General features: G+C 48.1%; 1 protein-coding gene across 3 annotated transcripts in view; it reads left to right on the top strand.

The window, feature by feature from the left end:
* The window catches only part of Tex2 (testis expressed 2), a 113271-nt gene that overhangs the window by 38917 nt on the left and 54968 nt on the right, over positions 1 to 19386 (top strand). For all 3 annotated transcript variants that reach the window (XM_055592165.1, XM_055592166.1, XM_055592164.1), the window contains exon 2: positions 6634 to 8296. In XM_055592165.1, coding sequence (XP_055448140.1) covers positions 6659 to 8296 — 1638 coding nt within the window. In that variant the 5' untranslated portion in view covers positions 6634 to 6658. The remainder of the gene's footprint in view (positions 1 to 6633; positions 8297 to 19386) is intronic.

Here is a 19386-nt window from a genome sequence, read left to right as displayed (position 1 = left end):
ACTGTTGGAGCCATCTAGTGACCGGCAAGAATGTCGAACCACATAGGTGCTGTGAACACCCTGTCCTCTTTCCGCTTTAGGAGGCGGGCCTGCCGGTGAGCTCACAGTGTCAGCTGGGTGTGTGTGCCTGCGTGCGGGAGCATGTGCGCATGCGTGCAGGTGCGGGGTTCTGCCGGATTCCAGGTCTAGGAACCTGATAATTCAACAGAGAGTCCTGGCCCCTAACGGTCAGGGTCCATGGATGTTGGAGGATTGCCAGCACGCAGAGGCCAGCTTTGTCCTCGAGAAGTGGAACTAAGGCTGGGATAGTTCATTACCTACTGAGTCAGTTTTGATTTTTGTTGGCAAGGTGGAATAGTACCAAAGTAGGATGGCTGCTGCCAGTTCTCTGCCTCGCTGACATAAATGAATTTAGGGAAAGCTGTTAAGATGGACTTGAGATTTTGAGGCTAAATCAGGCCTTTCTAGATGGTTGATATGGACCAGAACCACTCTGTTTAAACAGTCTTACTCACCTTTGCCACTTGCTCCCCCTTTTTGGTTTTTTGAGACAGGGTTTCTCTGTGTAGCCCTAGCTGTCTTAGAACTCACTCTTTAGACCAGACTGGCTTCAAACCCAGAGATTCCCCTGCCTCTGCCTCCACCACCTGGCCCTTTGCTCCCCTTTTTATGAAAGCAGCTGACATTTAGAGAATTGTAGGTAAAGTATAAGATGCTGTCTGTGAGGTGGCTGTGGTAGCACACGCCTCTAATTCCAGCTGAAGCTACACAGTGAGACCCTGTCTCAAAACAAAATGAAAGAAAGGAAAACAAATGTCCTCTGTAGTAGGGTGCAGCTTGCTTTTTTCCTCTGCCAAAAGAAGTTTTTGAATTAAAACTGTGGACCAGGTATTCTGTGTGTAATTTTAACAGAGACCTTGACAAATTAGGATTACCTTTGAGAAAGGAGATTGTTGAAACCTGACTGTACCCTAGCATTAGAGCAGAAGGAAGGAACGCTGCTAATAGTAGCCACTGTGTGTCCTGAGAGGACCAGGCAGATGTTGCTGGCAAGGCAGCACCCAGAAGGACTGTGCTCTTTGTATGGCTTTGGTTGCTGGAAGCCAGGATTGACAAAAATACAGCTGGAGGTAGGAAGGTTGTTATCAGCCTAGAAAATTGCAAAAACAAAAGCCAATTTCAGAGTGGTTATTATCTGTTCATACATGCCATGTTGAGTCTTAAAATAACTCATTTCTCATTGTCCAGTCTGATTTACTGTCTATTCTTTTTTTTATGGCTTAAGTAATGAGGCCAGCCCTTTTGGGGTCTCTGGAAACGAGGTAAGCTTCATTGACGTTTGGTATTCCCTCTCAGTCCACTGGACGGCCTGTGGAGCTTGTGATAGGGAAGCAGCTGGCTTCTGCTGGGAGCCTTCAGTGATTTGTCGGTCAAGTTCGGTGGAAGCTATTGACTTGTTTTCTGTTGGTAGCATAATAAAGGCTACTACCTAGGGCCAGGCATGGTGTCGCATGCCTTTAATCCCAGCACTCGGGAGGTAGAGGCAGGCAGATCTCTGTGAGTTTGAGGCCTGCCTGGTCTACAAAGTGAGTCCAGGACAGCCAGGGCTTATTACACGTAGAAGCACTGTCTCAGAAAACAAAACAAAACAAAACAAAACAAAACAAAACAAAACAAAATAAAACAACAAAAAAGAATATTACATAAATTCTGGAGCAAACCCCATATTAGAAGCTTCCTTCATTTTAAATTTTATTTTGCCTTTTATTTTGGAAAAGAGGTCTCTTTAGCCCTGGCTGTCCTCGAACTTGCTAGGATGACGTGGAACTCACAATCATCTGGCTGCCTCTGCCTCCCGAGCTTGGGGTTAAAAGCATGCACCACCACACCCAGCACAGCTTTCTCCATCTTACTGAGAGAGATGGACTTCTTTTCAGGGACAGTGGCTCTAATGGAGAAACACAGCCAGGACCTGGGGAAAGGCCATCAGCAGAGCAGGCAGCATCCTGCTTTCCAGGAACGTGGCTGCCAAGCCCAAGCTCACAGAGAGCATTTGGCCGCAACAAGCTTTTTGTTTTCCCTTAAATGCCTGGGAGCATAAATATGTCTGCATCCCTTATCTTAGAAGCTGGCCTCACCGGAGTTAAGAACAAGCGAAGTTGAGTGCTTTTGGCTTGTTTGCTGGCGGAGTCTCATCTCAGCCTCGGCATCCTGGGCTGCCACAGCTGGCCTGGTGGCTGGGCTCTTCCTGCCTCAGCCTTCACAGCTCACGGGGTCACACGCAGCCACCTCACCTGGCTTTGTGAGGTTTCCCAGCATGTACATAGTGACGCACATGTGGGAGCCAGAGGACAGTGTCTGGGGATTGGTCTTCCCTTCCACCATGCAGGCTTCTGGGATCAGACTCAGCTCATCGGGCTTGCTGGCAAGCGCCTTTGCTCCCTGGCTTGTGCTTGCCCTTGAGAGGAAAACTTTGATTCTGAAAAGCTAGCGACGTGCTCTCTGCTTGTCTCTATCTTCCGTGGACTTTCCTTTTGACCTGTGTCTTCCCTGCATTTCCTGTTCTTGAGTAGATCTTGTAATGATGCCAAAGGGAGTACTAGAGAGCCTGAGTAATGGAGAAGACTGACACATTTCAGGTTCTCAGGACAGTAGCATTTGGATTCTGCCCCAGCGCTGAGTCTCCTGTTTAATAATGTATTTTCATTTCTTAAGGAATACGATGAGCACCTAATGGCAGCAGCCTTGCATGCCTCCCCGCCACAGACATAAAGCTCAAAGGTTCAAATGGCACAGCTCTTACTTTACAGCTGCTCAGCCTGACAGGTGACCTGAGTCCCTCCCCAGGACAAACGTGACAGGAGAGAGGACAGGTTGTCCTCTGACCTCCACATGTGCCCAGTGGCTCATGTGCACAGATGAGCCTGTGCAAAGAGACAGACACACACACACACACACACACACACACACACACACACACACACACAGTATAAGAAGAAAAGTGAGGAAAGTGCCAGTTTGCCAGGATCAGCCCATGCCTTGGGGGTCGAGGTAGCTTCTCTAGGGCCCATTTCTAGGTTTCCTTTTCCTTAGTCTTTCCCACTTGATCCTTGGTCAGTTGCAGAAGTGTCGGCTTCCGAGAGGACTTAGCTATCTGTGGGTATTGTACTCACTGCCAACAGGACGGCGGCCTTGAGAGAGGAGCAGCCTATGCAGAGAGCAGTCCCTGGCCACCCCTCCACCTTGCGTCTGAGCTGCTTCTGAGGCTGGACACAGTCTGCAGCTCACTGTGATCACATCGGACTTGCTTCAGCACATCTGTGGCAGGACACTGTCCCCAAGGGACCCCTGTGACAAGATTAGTTTTCAAGTCTAAAGAGCCACTTCACACTAGACACCGAGGTCAGTGCAAGACTCCAGCAACTCAAGGTCTGCCGGTGGCTTCATGGGGGAGATGAGTGGGGAAGTCAATCTACATTGGCATTTCAGCTCCCGAGGCTGAAGGCTGTCAGCTTGGTGAGCCTGGATGTAATTGAGTTTCAGCAGCAGAGAGCACGAGGCTAGGCATTTTTGGTGGTGGTAGATTGTAGGCTGGATAAGGAGGCCTTTCATTTCTCCGTGCAGCCGGTCACATGCTGCTGGTTCAGAACTGAGCTCTTGGCTCACGGGGAAGCATCGTGATGGGGCACAGAGGGTAGCTGCTGTGGCCAGAACAAAGCGAGACAGAGAGCTGCTTGCTGCTGTGGGAAGGGTGTCAGGAAGGCCACATCTGACCAAGTCTCTCATGGTCGCTTGGTGCTGGGGCAGACCACACCACATTCCCAGTGTCAGTTGGGTGCACTTTCCTGCTGGTCTGTGGAACCACCATAAGGAGTAGGAGAGGAAGTGGCTTGGAAGAGACCTGATTAGATATCTGGAACTCAAACCATGGGCTTGTTCTGGCACACAGAGTTTACCAATGATTTGCTTCCTAGAAGCAGCCTTTGTTTACCTGGTCTCATAATAAGCCTAAGGAAATGGAACCCCTAGCCATGGGCTAGTGAGCATAGGCTGATCCTGGCAAACTGGCACTTTGGTCCTCCTAAGCGGTGAGCACAAGTTCTGTACCCTCAGAACAGCAGTCCAGACGTGTCCTTGTGTTTAAGAGTAGCAGTGGTACCTCAGCCTCCACCAGCTTGCTTTGTGAGACAACAGAGTGGAGCCAGGCTCCGTCAGTGTGGACTCAGCACTTTACAATGGGCCTCTGAAGCTCTGAGCTTGGCCAGACTGCCTCCCTATCTGGTGGCCTGGCATTCAGTTCTCTGTGGGGCCTATCTCAGGCCTTCTTGACTGATAAGGACTTGGGGACGGTTGAGCAGAGATCATCAGAAGTCCCTTTCAGGTGGCAGGTCATGGGCCCCTGACTGTCTGGAAGTTGGTCCCTAGTGGCCTCTGTACAAACACAGCAGTTTTCTGAGCAGGTGCGGTGCCGGCTTTGTTCCTAAGGTCTGGCCTGGTTGGTGAGACCACAGACTCTGCTGTGTGTTAGTTTCCCTGAGGCCTTTCGCTTTGCCTGGCCTGGCCTTCCCCCTCAGCTAATGTCCTGCTTCTTCCTCAACTTGTGGCCATGGTCTCTTTCACTGGGCCGCCACTGGGCAACCTCACAACGGCACAGCCCTGTTTCACCCTGGATGTCATTAGGGCAGCTGCCTGAGAATTAGCCGTGCCAAACTTTCTTCTCAAATTACATCTACAATTTTCCTTCAAAATTACCCCTGTGATGGGCAAGAGAGACGGCTCAGCAGTTAAGAGCACAGATGGAACCTGGGTTCCGTTCTTAGCATCGATATCATCAGGTGGATTACTAATGTCTGTATCTCCAGGATTACTAATGTCTGTATCTGATGCTCTGGCCTTCTTGGGCGCCACATGAACATGCACATACCATGTGTGCACATAACCATGCGCATACATATAAGTAAAGGAAATCTAGAAAAAAATACTCCTATAAAACTAGGTGGCTGCTGAACGAAGACTGAGCTCTTTCCCATTGTTTTTATTGCTGCTTTGTTTTGTTTTCTTTACAACCTCCAGACGTGTTGATAAAAGAGCACAGGGAAGAGCTAGGCCTGCCTCTAATCCCAGTGCTCGGAAGGCAGGTGTGGGCATCCCTAAGAATTCAAGGTCAGTGTGGTCTACATTATGAGTTCCAGGCTTGCCAGGGCTACAAGAGGGAGAGCCTGTCCATCAGCAAACCAGAGAAGAGACCCTGGAGGCTGAAGTTACCAACTGTTGGGCACTGCTGGATGCAGATTGCTGTGTTTGGTTGATGGAATGCACTGTCCCTTCCTTCCTTCAACCCCAGTAGGAGAGCCTGCAGATCACAGAAGAACAGGGGCAAAACTCCATTGCAAAGTCTTTCTAGAAGTGATTTCGCTCAGGGGTTGATAGTGAAATCGAATACGTTCGTGTGAATGTACCAAACATTTGATATGTTCATGTGGTGTCTGGGCCCTGGCTCTGGTACTCTTGCCATCGTTGGCAAATTCCCTCTCTCTGGTGATCTAGGAGTGTGGTCTCATCTGTTCTCTTGTTGGTAGGATCAGTTGCTGGCACTTTGAACAGCAGTGTCTGACATAAGAACTAAACGTTGGAATATCTGAGCAATGCATGATCGCTGGTCTGCGATAGGCTGCTTGTCAACAGTCACCCGTGAGCGTAGACAAGTAAGATTTTACATTTGGAACATTCCCTAGATCCCGTTTGCAGCTAAGACTGAGACCAAGAGGTTTTGGTTTGAGTCGTAGTGCTTTCAAGAGTTGTAGCTTGTTCGAGTTACACAGAGTCACCTGGGAAGGAGTATGAGCAGCCTGTTGCCCTGTCCAAGGCAGATGTCCTTTCCACTTGCCCAGGATGCCTCTCCTGTACCTGGGGTCACCTCCCTCCACTGCCTCTTTGTGACCTGTAGGCAGAGAACAGATCTAGGGAGCCAGTCATACGTTGGTCCTCATGCCCCTATCTTTCTCTCCTCCCTGCCAGGCCTCCCCACCAGTTCAGAGGACAGAACTGGTGTCCTGGCTGGATGGCACTTGCCATGTAAGAACAGTGACAGGCCATGGCAGTTAGAGTCTACATTTCCTCCCTTGGATGTTTTGTCACTTACAGCAGTGGCAAGACAGAGGGGAACAGCCGTGGGAGACTCGAGGCACGTTGTTAGGGCTTCTGTGATGCCACAGTGGAAGCAGTGACCCTCCGGGCTAGCTTTCCACACCTGGGACACCAAGGTGAAATTGTTATCTCAAGAGCCGTATGCTTACCAGGAACCTTCATTTTAGCTTTGTAGTAGACAGTTGCTAATAAAAATGAGCCACTTAAAGGGGAGGGAGTGGCTATTGAGCAGTTGTGAGCGAGACGGATTGTTTGGCATTTACAACGCTGCTGTGTGGTTTGCTCATAAAAGAGAATGCCTAGCTGGAATTTATCTAGTGAAAATTAAACCATTAAACCTTCCAAAGCGAGAAGCCATGGCCATCTGCCATGTAAAAGTGTAATCACCATCTAAGCTGAGCTTCATCCGGGCTAGAGCTGCACGTGGCCCTGTTGCCTGTGGAGAAGCCACTCTCTGACTTCTGCTTTTCTTGCTGTTTTTGACAGAGCCTGAGCCCTTGCAAAGCCGGCAATGACAAGTCTGAATGGTCGCCATGCAGAGAAAACCATTGACATGCCAAAACCATCAGCCCCCAAAGTGCACGTGCAGAGGTCCGTGTCCCGAGATACCATCGCCATTCACTTCTCGGCATCCGGGGAGGAGGAGGAGGAAGAGGAGGAGGAGTTCAGGGGGTACCTGGAGGAGGGGCTAGATGACCAAAGCATTGTAACGGGGCTTGAAGCCAAGGAGGACCTGTATCTTGAAGCCCAGGGTGGCCATGACCCTTCAGGCCCTGCTGCTGCGACTGTCCCGGCAGATGGGCTGTCCAAGACCCCTGCCATTTTGCCTGTCTCTGAGAACACGGTAAAGCTGCTAGAGTGCCCTGCTCCAGCAGTGCAAGTATTAAGTCCCGTGCCACTGGCTCTGTCCCCGGGGTCATCCTCATCCGGCCCTTTAGCTAGTTCTCCCAGTGTGTCATCCCTTTCTGAGCAGAAAACCAGTTCCTCGTCTCCACTGTCTTCCCCTTCCAAGTCTCCGGTCCTTTCATCCAGTGCCTCGTCCTCCGCCCTGTCCAGTGCAAAGCCCTTCATGAGCCTGGTGAAGTCCTTGTCAACCGAGGTGGAGCCAAAAGAATCCTCTCACCCCCCACGGCACAGGCACTTGATGAAGACTCTGGTCAAGTCCCTGTCCACAGACACCTCCAGGCAGGAGTCAGATACCGTGTCCTATAAGCCCCCCGACTCCAAACTCAACCTGCACCTGTTCAAACAGTTCACACAGCCACGGAACACGGGTGGAGACTCCAAGACCGCGCCTTCTTCCCCACTGACTTCTCCCTGTGACACTCGCTCCTTTTTTAAAGTGCCGGAAATGGAGGCGAAAATCGAAGACACTAAGCGACGCCTTTCCGAAGTCATCTATGAGCCATTTCAGCTCCTCAGCAAAATCATGGGGGAGGAGAGCGGCAGCCACAGGCCCAAAGCCTTATCCTCAAGTGCTTCAGAGCTCTCCAACCTGTCCAGCCTGAACGGGCACTTGGAGAGCAATAACAACTACAGCATCAAGGAGGAGGAGGGTGACTCCGAGGGTGACGGTGATGACGGTGACCCCAGCGCCCCCAGGAGCGATCCCCCAAAGCCCACTGAGGACGCCACGAAGGATGGGGAGCCCAAGGGTTCCCAGGCAAGCAGTCTGAAGGATTTAGGCCTGAAGACAAGTTCTCTGGTTCTCGAGAAATGTTCTCTGTCTGCTTTAGTGAGCAAAGAGGACGAAGAGTTCTGTGAGCTGTACACCGAGGACTTTGAGCTGGAGACTCAGAGCGAGGGGAGACTTGACAAGACCCTTGATGTCCCCCTCGAGCCAGAGGTGCTTGCCCACGATGGCATGGCTCTGGACGGCGATGACGAAGTGGACTTGGCCAGCCAGCACCAGGAGTTGCCTGTAAAGACGCTGGGCTTCTTCATACTGTGTGTCTATGCGTACCTCATCCTCCCCCTCCCCTACTACGTGAGCGGGCTCTTCCTGGGCATTGGCCTTGGGTTCATGACCGCAGTTTGCATGATTTGGTTCTTTACACCACCAAGTGCTCATAAGTACCACAAATCTCATAAGGCTCTGCGGCACTGCAACGCCAGATCCCTGGACATCAAAGAGCCGGAAATACTAAAGGTAAGCGCAGCTGGCATCGCATGAACATCTTGAGCTAATGCCTAAAGGTGTTCGCTTTAGGGCTGTCCTTTTTTTTTTTTTTTTTTTTTTTTCCTTTTTTAAAGATTTATTTATTTATGATGTATATGATGTTCTGCTTGCACACTGGAGGAGGGCAGATGGCTATAAGCCACCATGTGGTTGCTGGGAACTGAACTCAGGACCCCGGGAAGCGCAGCCAGTGCTCTTAACCTCTGAATCATCTCTCCAGCCCCTAGCGATGTTTTTAAGACTTTGGAATCTCACTGTTCTTCAGGAATCCAAACAGTTCATCTGGGAACCTTCTGTGTAAATCATGTTTACCTGTTTACCAGATAGGTTTGAAGTTCTCCATGGCTCCAGGAAATACGACACTTCTATTTAGTTCCTCTTAGGTCTGTCCTTCAGTTTGCCAGGTATTTGCTACATTTTGAGGTTCTATAATGGCTGAATGTTAGGGTTCTATATTCTTATTTCTCAAACAGTCTCACTATGTAGCCCTGGCTGTCCTGGATCTCACTGTGTAGACCAGGCTGGCTTTATATCCATAGAGACCTACCTGCCTCTGCCTCCTATAAACTGCTGGAATTAAGTGCTACCATACCTGGCAGGATTATATATTTTTGAGATTCTGGCATCAGGTTCAATGCTTGTGTAATTGCAGGAAAGGGCCAGGAGAAAAGAGGCCAATTAATGTCCATCGGCGGCACTTGCTGCCAGCTTATCTTGTGTACAGTGAGAAAAAAAAGTCACCTTTCTGTGTATGCTGTGTGTCAGGCTTTGGGCCTCCTGGGGAGGGTTCTTTTTTATTATTAATTTATTATTATTTATTATTTAATTTGTTTATTTTACACCCCAATCATATCCCTCCTCCCTTATCTCCTTCCCTCCCTTCTTCTTCCCTCCTGTTCCTGTCCCCTCATTCTCAGAAAGGAAAAGCCCTCCTCCCTTACCAGCTGACCCCAGACTATCAAGTCTTGTTTAGGACTGCCTGAATCCTCTGTGGCTGCATCGCCCTCCTGGGGGTTTCATGGAATGATTGTTAAAGACAAATGTATTAGAATTTCTGTTTTTTTTTTTTTCTCCATATTTACATTTTCTGGCTCTTGTATGTAGTTAATAAGATTTTTTTAGCATAAAACTATAGTTGTTGCCTGGAATACTTGTGACACATATCTGTAATCTCAGCATTTGAAAGGTAGAGGCAGGAGGATCTCTGGGAGCGCAGGGCCAGCCTGGTCCAGCTCCTGAGTTATGGGCCATACATAGCTATATAATGAGACATCTCAAAGCAAAGCAAAACAAGACAACAGCATTTGGGGCTGAAGAGATACTGTCGAGAGCAGGTGCTGCTCCTGCAGAACACCTGAGTTTTCTGTCCCAGCACCCATGTCAGGCCAGCTCACAATGCCTGTAACTTCAGCTCTAGAGGATCCAAGGTGCCTGGCCTTGGAAGACACCCACCCCCACACATGTGTGCACATACCCATCCACATACATGCACATTTAAAATCTAAAGCAAAGTATAATTGTCATTTATATGGTTTCTAAGTTATTTGTACACATACTTAGAGTGTAAAATCAGGAATGTTTAAAGGTCGCTACCATTTAAAAGTTGTCAGGGTCAACCACAGGGTCCCCTGTTGGCATTAGATGCTTCCAGGTTTACCCATGAGGAGCAGGGACTCTCTCCCAAGTGCTTGAGCCCAGTGTGACCCCTCCTCTTCCTATGGCACATCTCTGCAGAAAGTCCACTCCAGACTGTCCGTGAGCACCCTTGCTGCCCTCACAGGTGTTCCAGCAGGTTCTGTTTTCTTGGAGCAGTTTTGAACCTTATGATCATAACCTTTAGCTCTTCAGCTCTAAAGTTAAATTTCTAGATTTCTCCCTTCCTTCTATCTAAATAATATTCTAAAAGTGACAACATGATCTCTCTTATTGGAAACAAACAAACCAAAAACCAAAAACCACAAAAACAAACGAACAACAAAAGCCAAAGCCCCAGGATGGAGGAGAGTCTTTCCAAGACTCCATTTGTTGTTTTCTGGTGTCTTTACATTTCTTCCTTATCCGAAAGAAAGACCCGGGAAACTCAAAGAAAAAAAAAATCTTTATCAAACCCATGCTGGACATGTCATGCTGGCTTTTCTTATAGTTCTGAAGTGTTTGTGTCTGTGTCACGCCTACACAGACTCACTCACTCTTCCTTGACCTAATGCGATCATAGGTTTTGCAGCCTGACCTCTTCTCTTTCTTCCCCACGCAGTTTGTTTCTTTTTTAAGGGGAACTGGCGTTGGCTCTTGAGGATGTAACACCTTAGCTTAGTGTGAATATGTGGCTCAGAGCAAAAATGACTCCTGCAAGCTGGCTCCATTCTTCTGGAAGGGCGATGCTGCAACCGCCTGATTTACATGCTCCAAGTGGCTTAGGGCTAACTTTAATGGGGAAAAAGTGCTTCTGTCGTTCCCAGAGCTACTGACTGACTGACTGACTGACCGACTGACGTAGGCAATTCGGTTTCTACTGTTCGAGCATTCATTTGTCTTGGGCAGATTTTAACTTTAGTACAGTCAACCTCTCGTGTTGATCCAGTCACTGCTGTGGGTTGACAGTTTACCAACTACCCGGAGGGTGACATTGCCCTGGTATTTAAATGTTTCTACAGCTGGCTGGCTGTAATCCATCCAGTGCTAGAAACAGCAAGGGAGGTGTGAAGCGTGGGTATATTGTCTCATTCAAACTGTGTCAGCCCTGTTCAGTTTGGGGATGTGCTCATGATGAAAGGGAGGCCAGAGAGGTTGTTACTTGTCCATAGCCATACAGTCTAGTTGTGTGGTTTAGTCTGTGTTCTGTTGCTAATTACATAATACCCCAGGCTAGGGAAGTTAGAGGAGGGTGCCAGATTTGGTGTTACCCACATGTAATTGCAGCATTTGGGAGGCAGAGGCAGGATACATGTAAGTTTGAGGACAGCCTGGGCTGCATTCCAAGACTGTCTCAAAAAACAAAGGTGCTTTTTGGCTCATGCTTCTATGCCAATGTTGAGGGGCGTATCTGGTAAAGGCTGTCTTTTCGGCAGAGTTCTGAGGCCCATGGGACACCATTGTTGGTGACAGGAGCACGCTGAGTATGAATTCTCTGCCTTCCCTGTCCTCTTTCAGAGCCACCAGATTTCAATTCTAGGCTTCCAGCCTGGTGGATTGAATCCCAGAACCTTCCAAAGGCCCTACCTCTCAAATTCAAGGTCAGACTCAGTCCCCACCCTGCTGAGATCTCACAGTGGTTTAAGTTGAAACAATCTGGATAATTCTTTTTTCACTTTGGCTCATAACTTGCTTGGGATGGCTGTGTTTTAAAAGGCCTGACCTCTTGCTTGGTGTGCACAGCTGCTTTTAGAGACTGGATGAATTATGGTATTTAAAGGAGGGGACACTGGGAGCTAAAGAGACAGCTCAGTACAGGCTACTCTTACAGAGGACCAGGTTCTGTTCCTAGCACCTGCATGGCAGCTCACAGCTATCTATAACTCCAGTCCCAAGGGATCCAGTGCCCTCTTCTGTCCATGAGGGTTCCAGACATGGATGTGGTGCACAGGTATGCATGCAGGCGAAACACCTACACATCTAGTTCCAGGACAGCCAGGGCTAAAGGTCATTCTAGATACATAAAATTTGAGGCCAGGTTAGAATACAGGTGATCCTGTGGTTCATACTGTAACTCCATCACTTGAGAGGCAGAGAGGTAGGACCATCACAAGTTCAAGGCAATCCTGGGCCACATAGAGACTTCGAGGCCAGCCTAGGTAAACAACAGGATCTTGTCTCAGAAGGGGAAAAAAGGCAACTGGATCATGAGCACTCCATTCTCACGATAGGGTGAATGTGGCGTCTGTGAGGGTGGCTTAGTTATCTCAGGAGCAGGTTGCTCCAAAGCCGGATACTGCCCCTTCTTCTTGTGAGCAGGTGTTGTTCTTCATGGCATTCCTCTCTCTTCACACCTGGGAGAGCAGCACACCCTTCCCCACCCCGGAAGCTGAAGAGATGCCACATAATCTTGGCCTTTACCTCAGCAGCTAAATAAACTCTTTTTTAAAAATCACTCTGCTGCAGCCAGGCCCCGTGACACAGTCCTGTGATCCCAGCTGCTTAGGAGGCTAAGGTTAGAGGATCCAAGTTCAAGGCCTACCTAGGATACAAAGTGAATTTGAGGACAACCTTGATAACTTAGTGAGAAAAAGACCTGCATGCCTGAGGGCCCTAGGTTCAACCCCCAAAACCACCAAAGGAATTCAAACAATAGAATGAATGAATAAATCTCGCAGACAATATTTTGTTAATAGCAACCAAAATAGACACAGTGGACCTGTGTCTGGTGAGTAGAAATATCTACTTTTTGAATAGTTTGGGTTGAGCTATTAAATAGCTGCTTTGCATTATTTTCCATATATCTGAACCTGTTAGTTTTTGTAAAGAATGAAGTGATGCAAATCTTGAGAGCAAGTATGGAAACTTTTAAAACATTCCCAAAACTTCATAGTAGGTCACAGAGTCCTCTGACACAGACACCAGTCCCTTGACTGTGATCCTGCATACTCCAGGCCCTAAAATTCCACAATTATTCAACCTTCTGACATTGCAAAGTGACCGTCATCTACAAATGTGTTGGGCCACACTCATAGCTCTCCTAGGGTGCAATGGCTCTTGGGCCATAGGTTAGACACAGCTATAAGCCACCTCCATCTGTGAACCATGAACAAGTTGAACTGGAGCAGGGTTGCTCGAAGACTCTTTTAGCACTCAAGAACCTGGAGGCATGAGGATCACAAGTTCAGAGTCGGCTTGGGCTACCTAGGGAAACTGTGTCAACAAACACTAAACAGACTCTTGTAGTAGAACACATGGTTTAAGCTTTCTACTGACAATAGGAAGTGAGTTAGGAAGACTCTGGCCAGAGTCTGGCTTTGTTATGGGCCCTGTGAACAATTTAAGGAACACGACAACATTCCTTCTCTGTGATCTCATTTTATGAGAAGGGAGAGAAAGCAAAGAAAGGTGTTCCGTGCTTTCTCCGGGTAAATTTTGAGTCCCACCTGCACTGCAGACATTTGTATTTAAGGAAGCGCTGCAGGGCCAGTGAGCTGGGTTAGCAGCTAAGTGCACCTGCTGCCCAGCCTGGCAACCTGGAACCCACATAGTGGAGGGGAGCAACCAGGCCCTACAAGTTGTCTTTTGACTTCCACATGTGAACCTGGTTCTCCACATACATGTATGCGCGCACATACACACACACACACACACACACACACACACACACACACACACACACTAAACAAACATTTAAACACACACAGCATGGTGCTGTAACAGTGATAAGTATGAAGTCACTAATTCAAAACACCAATCTGCAGCAAAGGAGTAGCTATTTTCAAAGACTACGGTGGCTGTCTAGGGCCACAGTGAACCACTGTTTACTCCTAGCCCCAGTGATTATCAGTCACGATGATTGGAGCACAAGCAGGAACGGCCTCTGTGTGATGCGTGATCTGTCACCAAGGCTACAGAAGAACTCCTGGGACTAGAGCATGCTTATTTAAGGTGTGGGAATCAGGCAAATGAGAAGAAGGCTGCCTCGGGCATCCAACCCGGGGAGGCGGAAGCACCAAGGCAAGAGCAGTTACCATACTTGAAACCTGGTGAGCTGAGTAAGGTAGCTCAGGGCGACCTCCTGGGAGCCACTGACTCCAAGAATGTCACAGTGCAGGTCCCTCTCTTGCATATGCTTCTGGAGTGGCCAGCGAGACGCCCTGGACTGAGAGCCCTAGAGATGAGTGTGCCAAGACCTGGCATGCTGAGGTGTTTCAGTTAGCCACTGCCCTTAGGATGGCTACTGAGCATTCCTAAGCAAACTGGATGTCCCTCCTCCTCTGAGCATGTACTGTCACTTGGCCAAGAGTATATTTCATTCAGTGCCACTTTCCCACTTGTTTATAATGAAAAACTTCCCCAAGATCCCCAACAGTTCTTGGATTTATGCTTGAGTGTGACTCAGATGCAGTTCTAAATTATATTTATGAGCAAGTTCTCATCTGACATATAAATTAGCAACATCCAGAGCAGTAGGATGTCAGTTTCCAGGGTGAGAATCTGTCTAGAAGGTTGGCTAAAATTACATTCGTGCCTTAGCAGAGACTAGTAAAGATGAATTTTGGAAAACCTTTCTTTGCCAGAGTTAGATGCAATGAAAGGGACAGGTTGTTTTAATAATTCAATTCCCTAAAATAGAGGCTTGGATTTTGACATATAAAAGGATAATTTTGAGCCATGCATAATGGTTCATGCCTGTAATCCCAACACTCCAGAGGCAGGAACATCAGGAGTTCAGGACCAGCTTTAGCTACATCTCAGGTTCAGTGCCATCCTGGGCTATATTAGACCATATCAAAAACAAAAGTCAAATCACAACAGCAAACAGGAAGATCACCAGACATGGTGATGCCAGCACTTGGGAGACTCAGGGAAAAGGATCTTGAGCTGGAAGCCAAGATGGTCTCAAAAACCCGAAAGCTGAGAATAGAGAGATGGCTCAGTGAGTGGTTAAGAGCTCTCACTGCTCTTCCAAAGGACCTGAGTTCATTTCTTAGCACCCACATCAGACATCCAACAACCACCTGTGACTCCAACTCCAAGAGATAAGACACCCTTTCCTGGCCTCTGTGGGCACCTGCACATGTGTAGCATGCACACAGATGCACACATGCACATGCACACACAGGGTTTAAAAAGAACTTAGGTGAGGTGCTTCTGGGCAGGGGCCTCACATACAAGCAGACACCTTGTGCGTAGAGTATTCTTCCTGAATCCTACAGGAACAGTGTGGTTAATGATTGGTGGGTGATCCCGGAATTTGTTTTCTCTGGGCTTTTCCCCATGTACCCAGTACCCACTTGCAATAACATTTTGCCAAGTTTCTTCCCTCCCTCCTTCCATCCCACCCTCCGTCCCTTCTTCCCTCCCTCCCTCTCCCTTCTTTCCAATAGAGTTCATCTTGGTTGGCCTTGAAATCACTGTGTAAACCAGGCTGGCCTGACTTCAGATCCACATAGGTCTGCCTGCTCCTTCCTCCAGAGTGCTGGGATTAATGGCTTCCATCACCACATCCAGGCTTTTACCAATTTTCAGCTCATTAACTTACCCTTGTGACTGGCTGTTATTCCGGTCCATCACATAGCATCCTAAAAATTCTTGAATTCTGGATGATTATCCTAGGAGAGCCCTCTTTGCTTTTGTTTTGGGTGTCATCTGTGGCATAAAGAAAGAGGCTGTGGGTATTACGGGTCAAAGACTGCTCAAACTGTGTTTTTAGAACAGGGAGGCATTACCTGTGAAAGATACCACTGGTGTTTTTGCCTCCAAGTTTATATTTAATGTGTAAGAAAAGTGCAGGCTGGGCATGGTGTTACAGCTTGAAATTTTAGCACAAGGGAAGCTGAGGCAGGAATACAAGTTCAAGCCAAGCCAGGAATACATAGTGAGTTGCAGGCCAGCCTGTGCTAAGAGTGAGACTTGTCTAAAATGAACCTTGTCTTCTTCCCTTCAGAAGAAAAGTGCAAAATCCTTTGAAGACTGCCCTTACTGTACAGTCATTAGCCTTTCAGTTCGCCATAACTCAGCTGGTTCCAGGGTGTGTGCATGTGCATTGTATGTGTGTGTGTTTGTTTAATGTGTATGTGAATGTCGTATGTGTGTTGAGAGTCTGTGTGAGTGTTGTGTGAATATTGTGTATGTCCAGTGTGTGAGTGTGTGTTGAGTATGTGTTAATTGTATATGTGTGTGTGTGTGCATGGACACCTGCAGGTGTGAGGTGTTGGAAGCCAGGCCACGGTTCTGTTTTGTTTGTTTGGGATTTTTTTTTTTGTTGTTGTTTGTTTGTTTTTTGAGATAGGGTTTTTCTGTGTAGCCCTGACTGTCCTAGAACTCACACTGTAGACCAGGCTGGCCTGGAACTCAGAGATCTGCCTGCCTGCCTCTCAGTGTGCTGGTATTAAAGGCGTGTGCCAGCACAGCCTGGTTCAGGCCACTGTTCTTAACTCACGACTTTGTTTTGTACCTTCTCTCAGTGTTGTCCAGTAGGTTGCTGATGACACTATCAATAAGAAAATGTTAGTTTTTAGTTTTCAATCTGTATTTTTGCTCTCTCTAGATAAAAAAGTGACTACATTGTGTGATAGTTGACATGTAAATGACCATATATTGACCTTTGGCCATAGAGCTCAGAAATTATCTACTTAACCTTGAAGTGCAGACTTATATCTGTTATTATGACTAACAATAAGCTTCACTCTGGAACATACATGTTGCCTTAGGTTGTCAGCTAAAGACATATGAGGAGGGGCCGGGGAATTAGCTCAGTCTATAAAGCGCTTGCCACATAAGCCTGATGACCTCAGATTTGCAGAACCCAAGTAAAGGTACAAGGAGAGAATGGATTCAATAGAGTTGTCCTCTGAATTACACACACACACACACACACACACACACACACACACACACACACACACATACACACACACACTGAAATAGTATGCTCTGATGTTTATTATGTATGACCATAATAAAAGCAAAATTAAAAGCTTAAAAAGATAGCATGACAATATAGTAAAAGTTGGCAAGAAGGCTGTTCTGTCCTGTCTTGCTCTGCCTCTCTTGTTTATTGTGTGACTTATAAGTGAAGGTAAATGTTGTTGGTATGTATTCAGAAACTGCTTGACTGGTAGGAGGGGCAAGCTGGAAAGCTGGAGGCTACTATCTTACTTGTTTGCTGATCTATTATTAACAAGCCAGTGTTGAAATGATGTGATCTGATGTTTATTATGTATGAGAATAAATAGGACCTTGGTTATCTCAGCGGTTCGCCTGAGATCATTTAATTTGTCTGCCTAATTTGAGTGCTGCTTATCTCCTGTTCCATTGCATTCCACCAATGCACCATAATTTAAAACGCGCTACAGCTAAAGCCTGCCCTGAGTTTGGGAGGTGTTCCTGTGAAGGATAGCAAGGCCCAGATAAAGGCTGTGTCCCATAGTTTGTGGCTTAGCCGGGATCCAGTGGTTCCAGTGGTGGGCTGTGAAGGTGACCTTGAAGCAGTCGATTGGAGGATGTGGCCAGTGCTGATGCTGTCGCTTCCCTCCGCTAATGGACTCCCCCTCCTCTCACTCTGCAGTGGCTCTGGCTAGCATGTATTTTAAATACTGGCTGTCTGCTTGAGGCTCTCACTCACAGTATGAATTTTGTGTGTCTACAGCAGGTTGGCTTTGTCTTTCTTGGATAAAATTAAATTTTCACCAAAGTTTTTCCCTATTCTCCCAGCCTAGGATATTTGGTGCTGTTTTAATAGGTGACTCTTTCCCGAGCAGCAGTGTATCAAAAGGGGACTGAACTCAATAAGCACAAATTCCTGCCTATGTGTCATTTGGGGCAAAGGAAGCTCACTCTCCTGTACGTATATTTCAGAGACCAGTGTCAGCAGTGGTGGCCTCAGGTCCTGGCCTCAGCCCCTGTTCTCTGGGACTTCTCTTGATAGGTCAAGGGATGAGCAGGGACCTGAGTGACAGGCAAGTCCACGTGCCGGCACAGACGTAGAGTAAAGGCTTGCTGCAGTGTTACTGGTGTCAGCCCAGGCGCCACACACACCGGACTCTCATTGCTTCCCGGGGAGAGGACCAGCACCTCCCTCTGGTCAGCTGAGCATCCAACTGGGCATGGAGCACTGGCTTTGAACTCCTCCCTGGCACTGTGATTGAGTGAGCTCCTCCAGACTTTATTATTTTGCAAAAGGTTAATTGTAGCTTTTAATCTTTCCCAGGACTAAATGGGCCCCTTTATAGATTGTGGTTTGCTCTTTCAGCCAAATGTAGCTTCTGAGTCCAGCAGAGAACTGAAGAGAAACCCCTGACCTTTCTCTAAACGCCATCGCAGGGCCAGACTGCAGGCCAGACAAGTGCAACCTGCTGACTGGTGGGGGTTCCAGCGGCATGCACTGCCTCCATTTGAACAGTCCCAGGGTCAGGAAGAAACAAGGCGTGCCGACATCTCAGCTGTGTGAGAGATTGCAGCCTTGGAGTGAGATACCAGCTCATTGTCAGAGCTCTTTATGCCCACTCCCCTGCGTCATAACAAAATGAAGCTGGGGAAATACGTGGTAAATTTAGGGTTACGAATGTTGGAACAGGTGAGCAGGGGACGGCGGGGGGCAGGGGCCTTGGCACTCCAGTGCTGTCTCAGGGTTGTGTATCTGACTGCTCAGTCTGGAAATTTCACATGCAGCCTAATCCAGGGAGTCAGTCCAGCTCCGGGAGAACGCGGGCCTGCCAACGGTAGAAAAAGTGATTAGGTTTGTGCTCGGAGATTGCCTTTTGCAAGGGAGCCGAGGTTTGAAGTGTTGGGGTATCTCAGGGCAGACTCAGGGCAGAGCAGAGTTGAGCCTGCTCAGCATCTCAGTCTGAGCCCAAGGCCAGTCCACCCAGCTGCCTGTCTAATACGGGTCCAGCAGCAGTTGCTGTTCCTCCAGGCTCCTTATTTTCTTACTCTATGTAGCTTTATGCATTCCTACCACCATTCCTCTCCTTGAGGGAAGTGGCCTGGTCTTCCCCTTGCAAGTAATTGCTCAGCTTGTTCCTTTGTGTGTGTCCAGGAGTGCAGCCAGCACCGTGCCTATGGGCTGGGGCTGGGGGACAGCCCCAGCTGGGGGACAGCCTGTTTGTGAGTTCTAAGCATTCCATTTCCTCCTCTTAGCTACTTCCTGAATCAGGCTTCATTCATATGCTCAGTCAAGAGACATTTGCTAGTACTAAGATATGCCTTGCTTTCCCTGCCCTGTGCAGTTCGCAGCTCAGTTAATTAAAGCAATCAGTTAACAGGTCCGGTAAGGGCAGAAGGTGGCAGAGAAGGGCAGTCCTAAGCAGTCAGATACACAACCCTGAGGGAGAGCTGTCAGCTTTGCTATGACCTGAAGGGTGACAAGGCACTGCCTAGACTATAGGGCCATGTCATAGGAGGCCACAGCCCAGTCAGTT

The sequence above is a fragment of the Psammomys obesus genome, unplaced genomic scaffold (assembly GCF_907164565.1).
Source record: "Psammomys obesus unplaced genomic scaffold, mPsaObe1.curated_primary_1811, whole genome shotgun sequence".
Lineage (NCBI taxonomy): Eukaryota > Metazoa > Chordata > Mammalia > Rodentia > Muridae > Psammomys > Psammomys obesus.
This window is presented reverse-complemented; position numbering and strand designations above follow the sequence as displayed.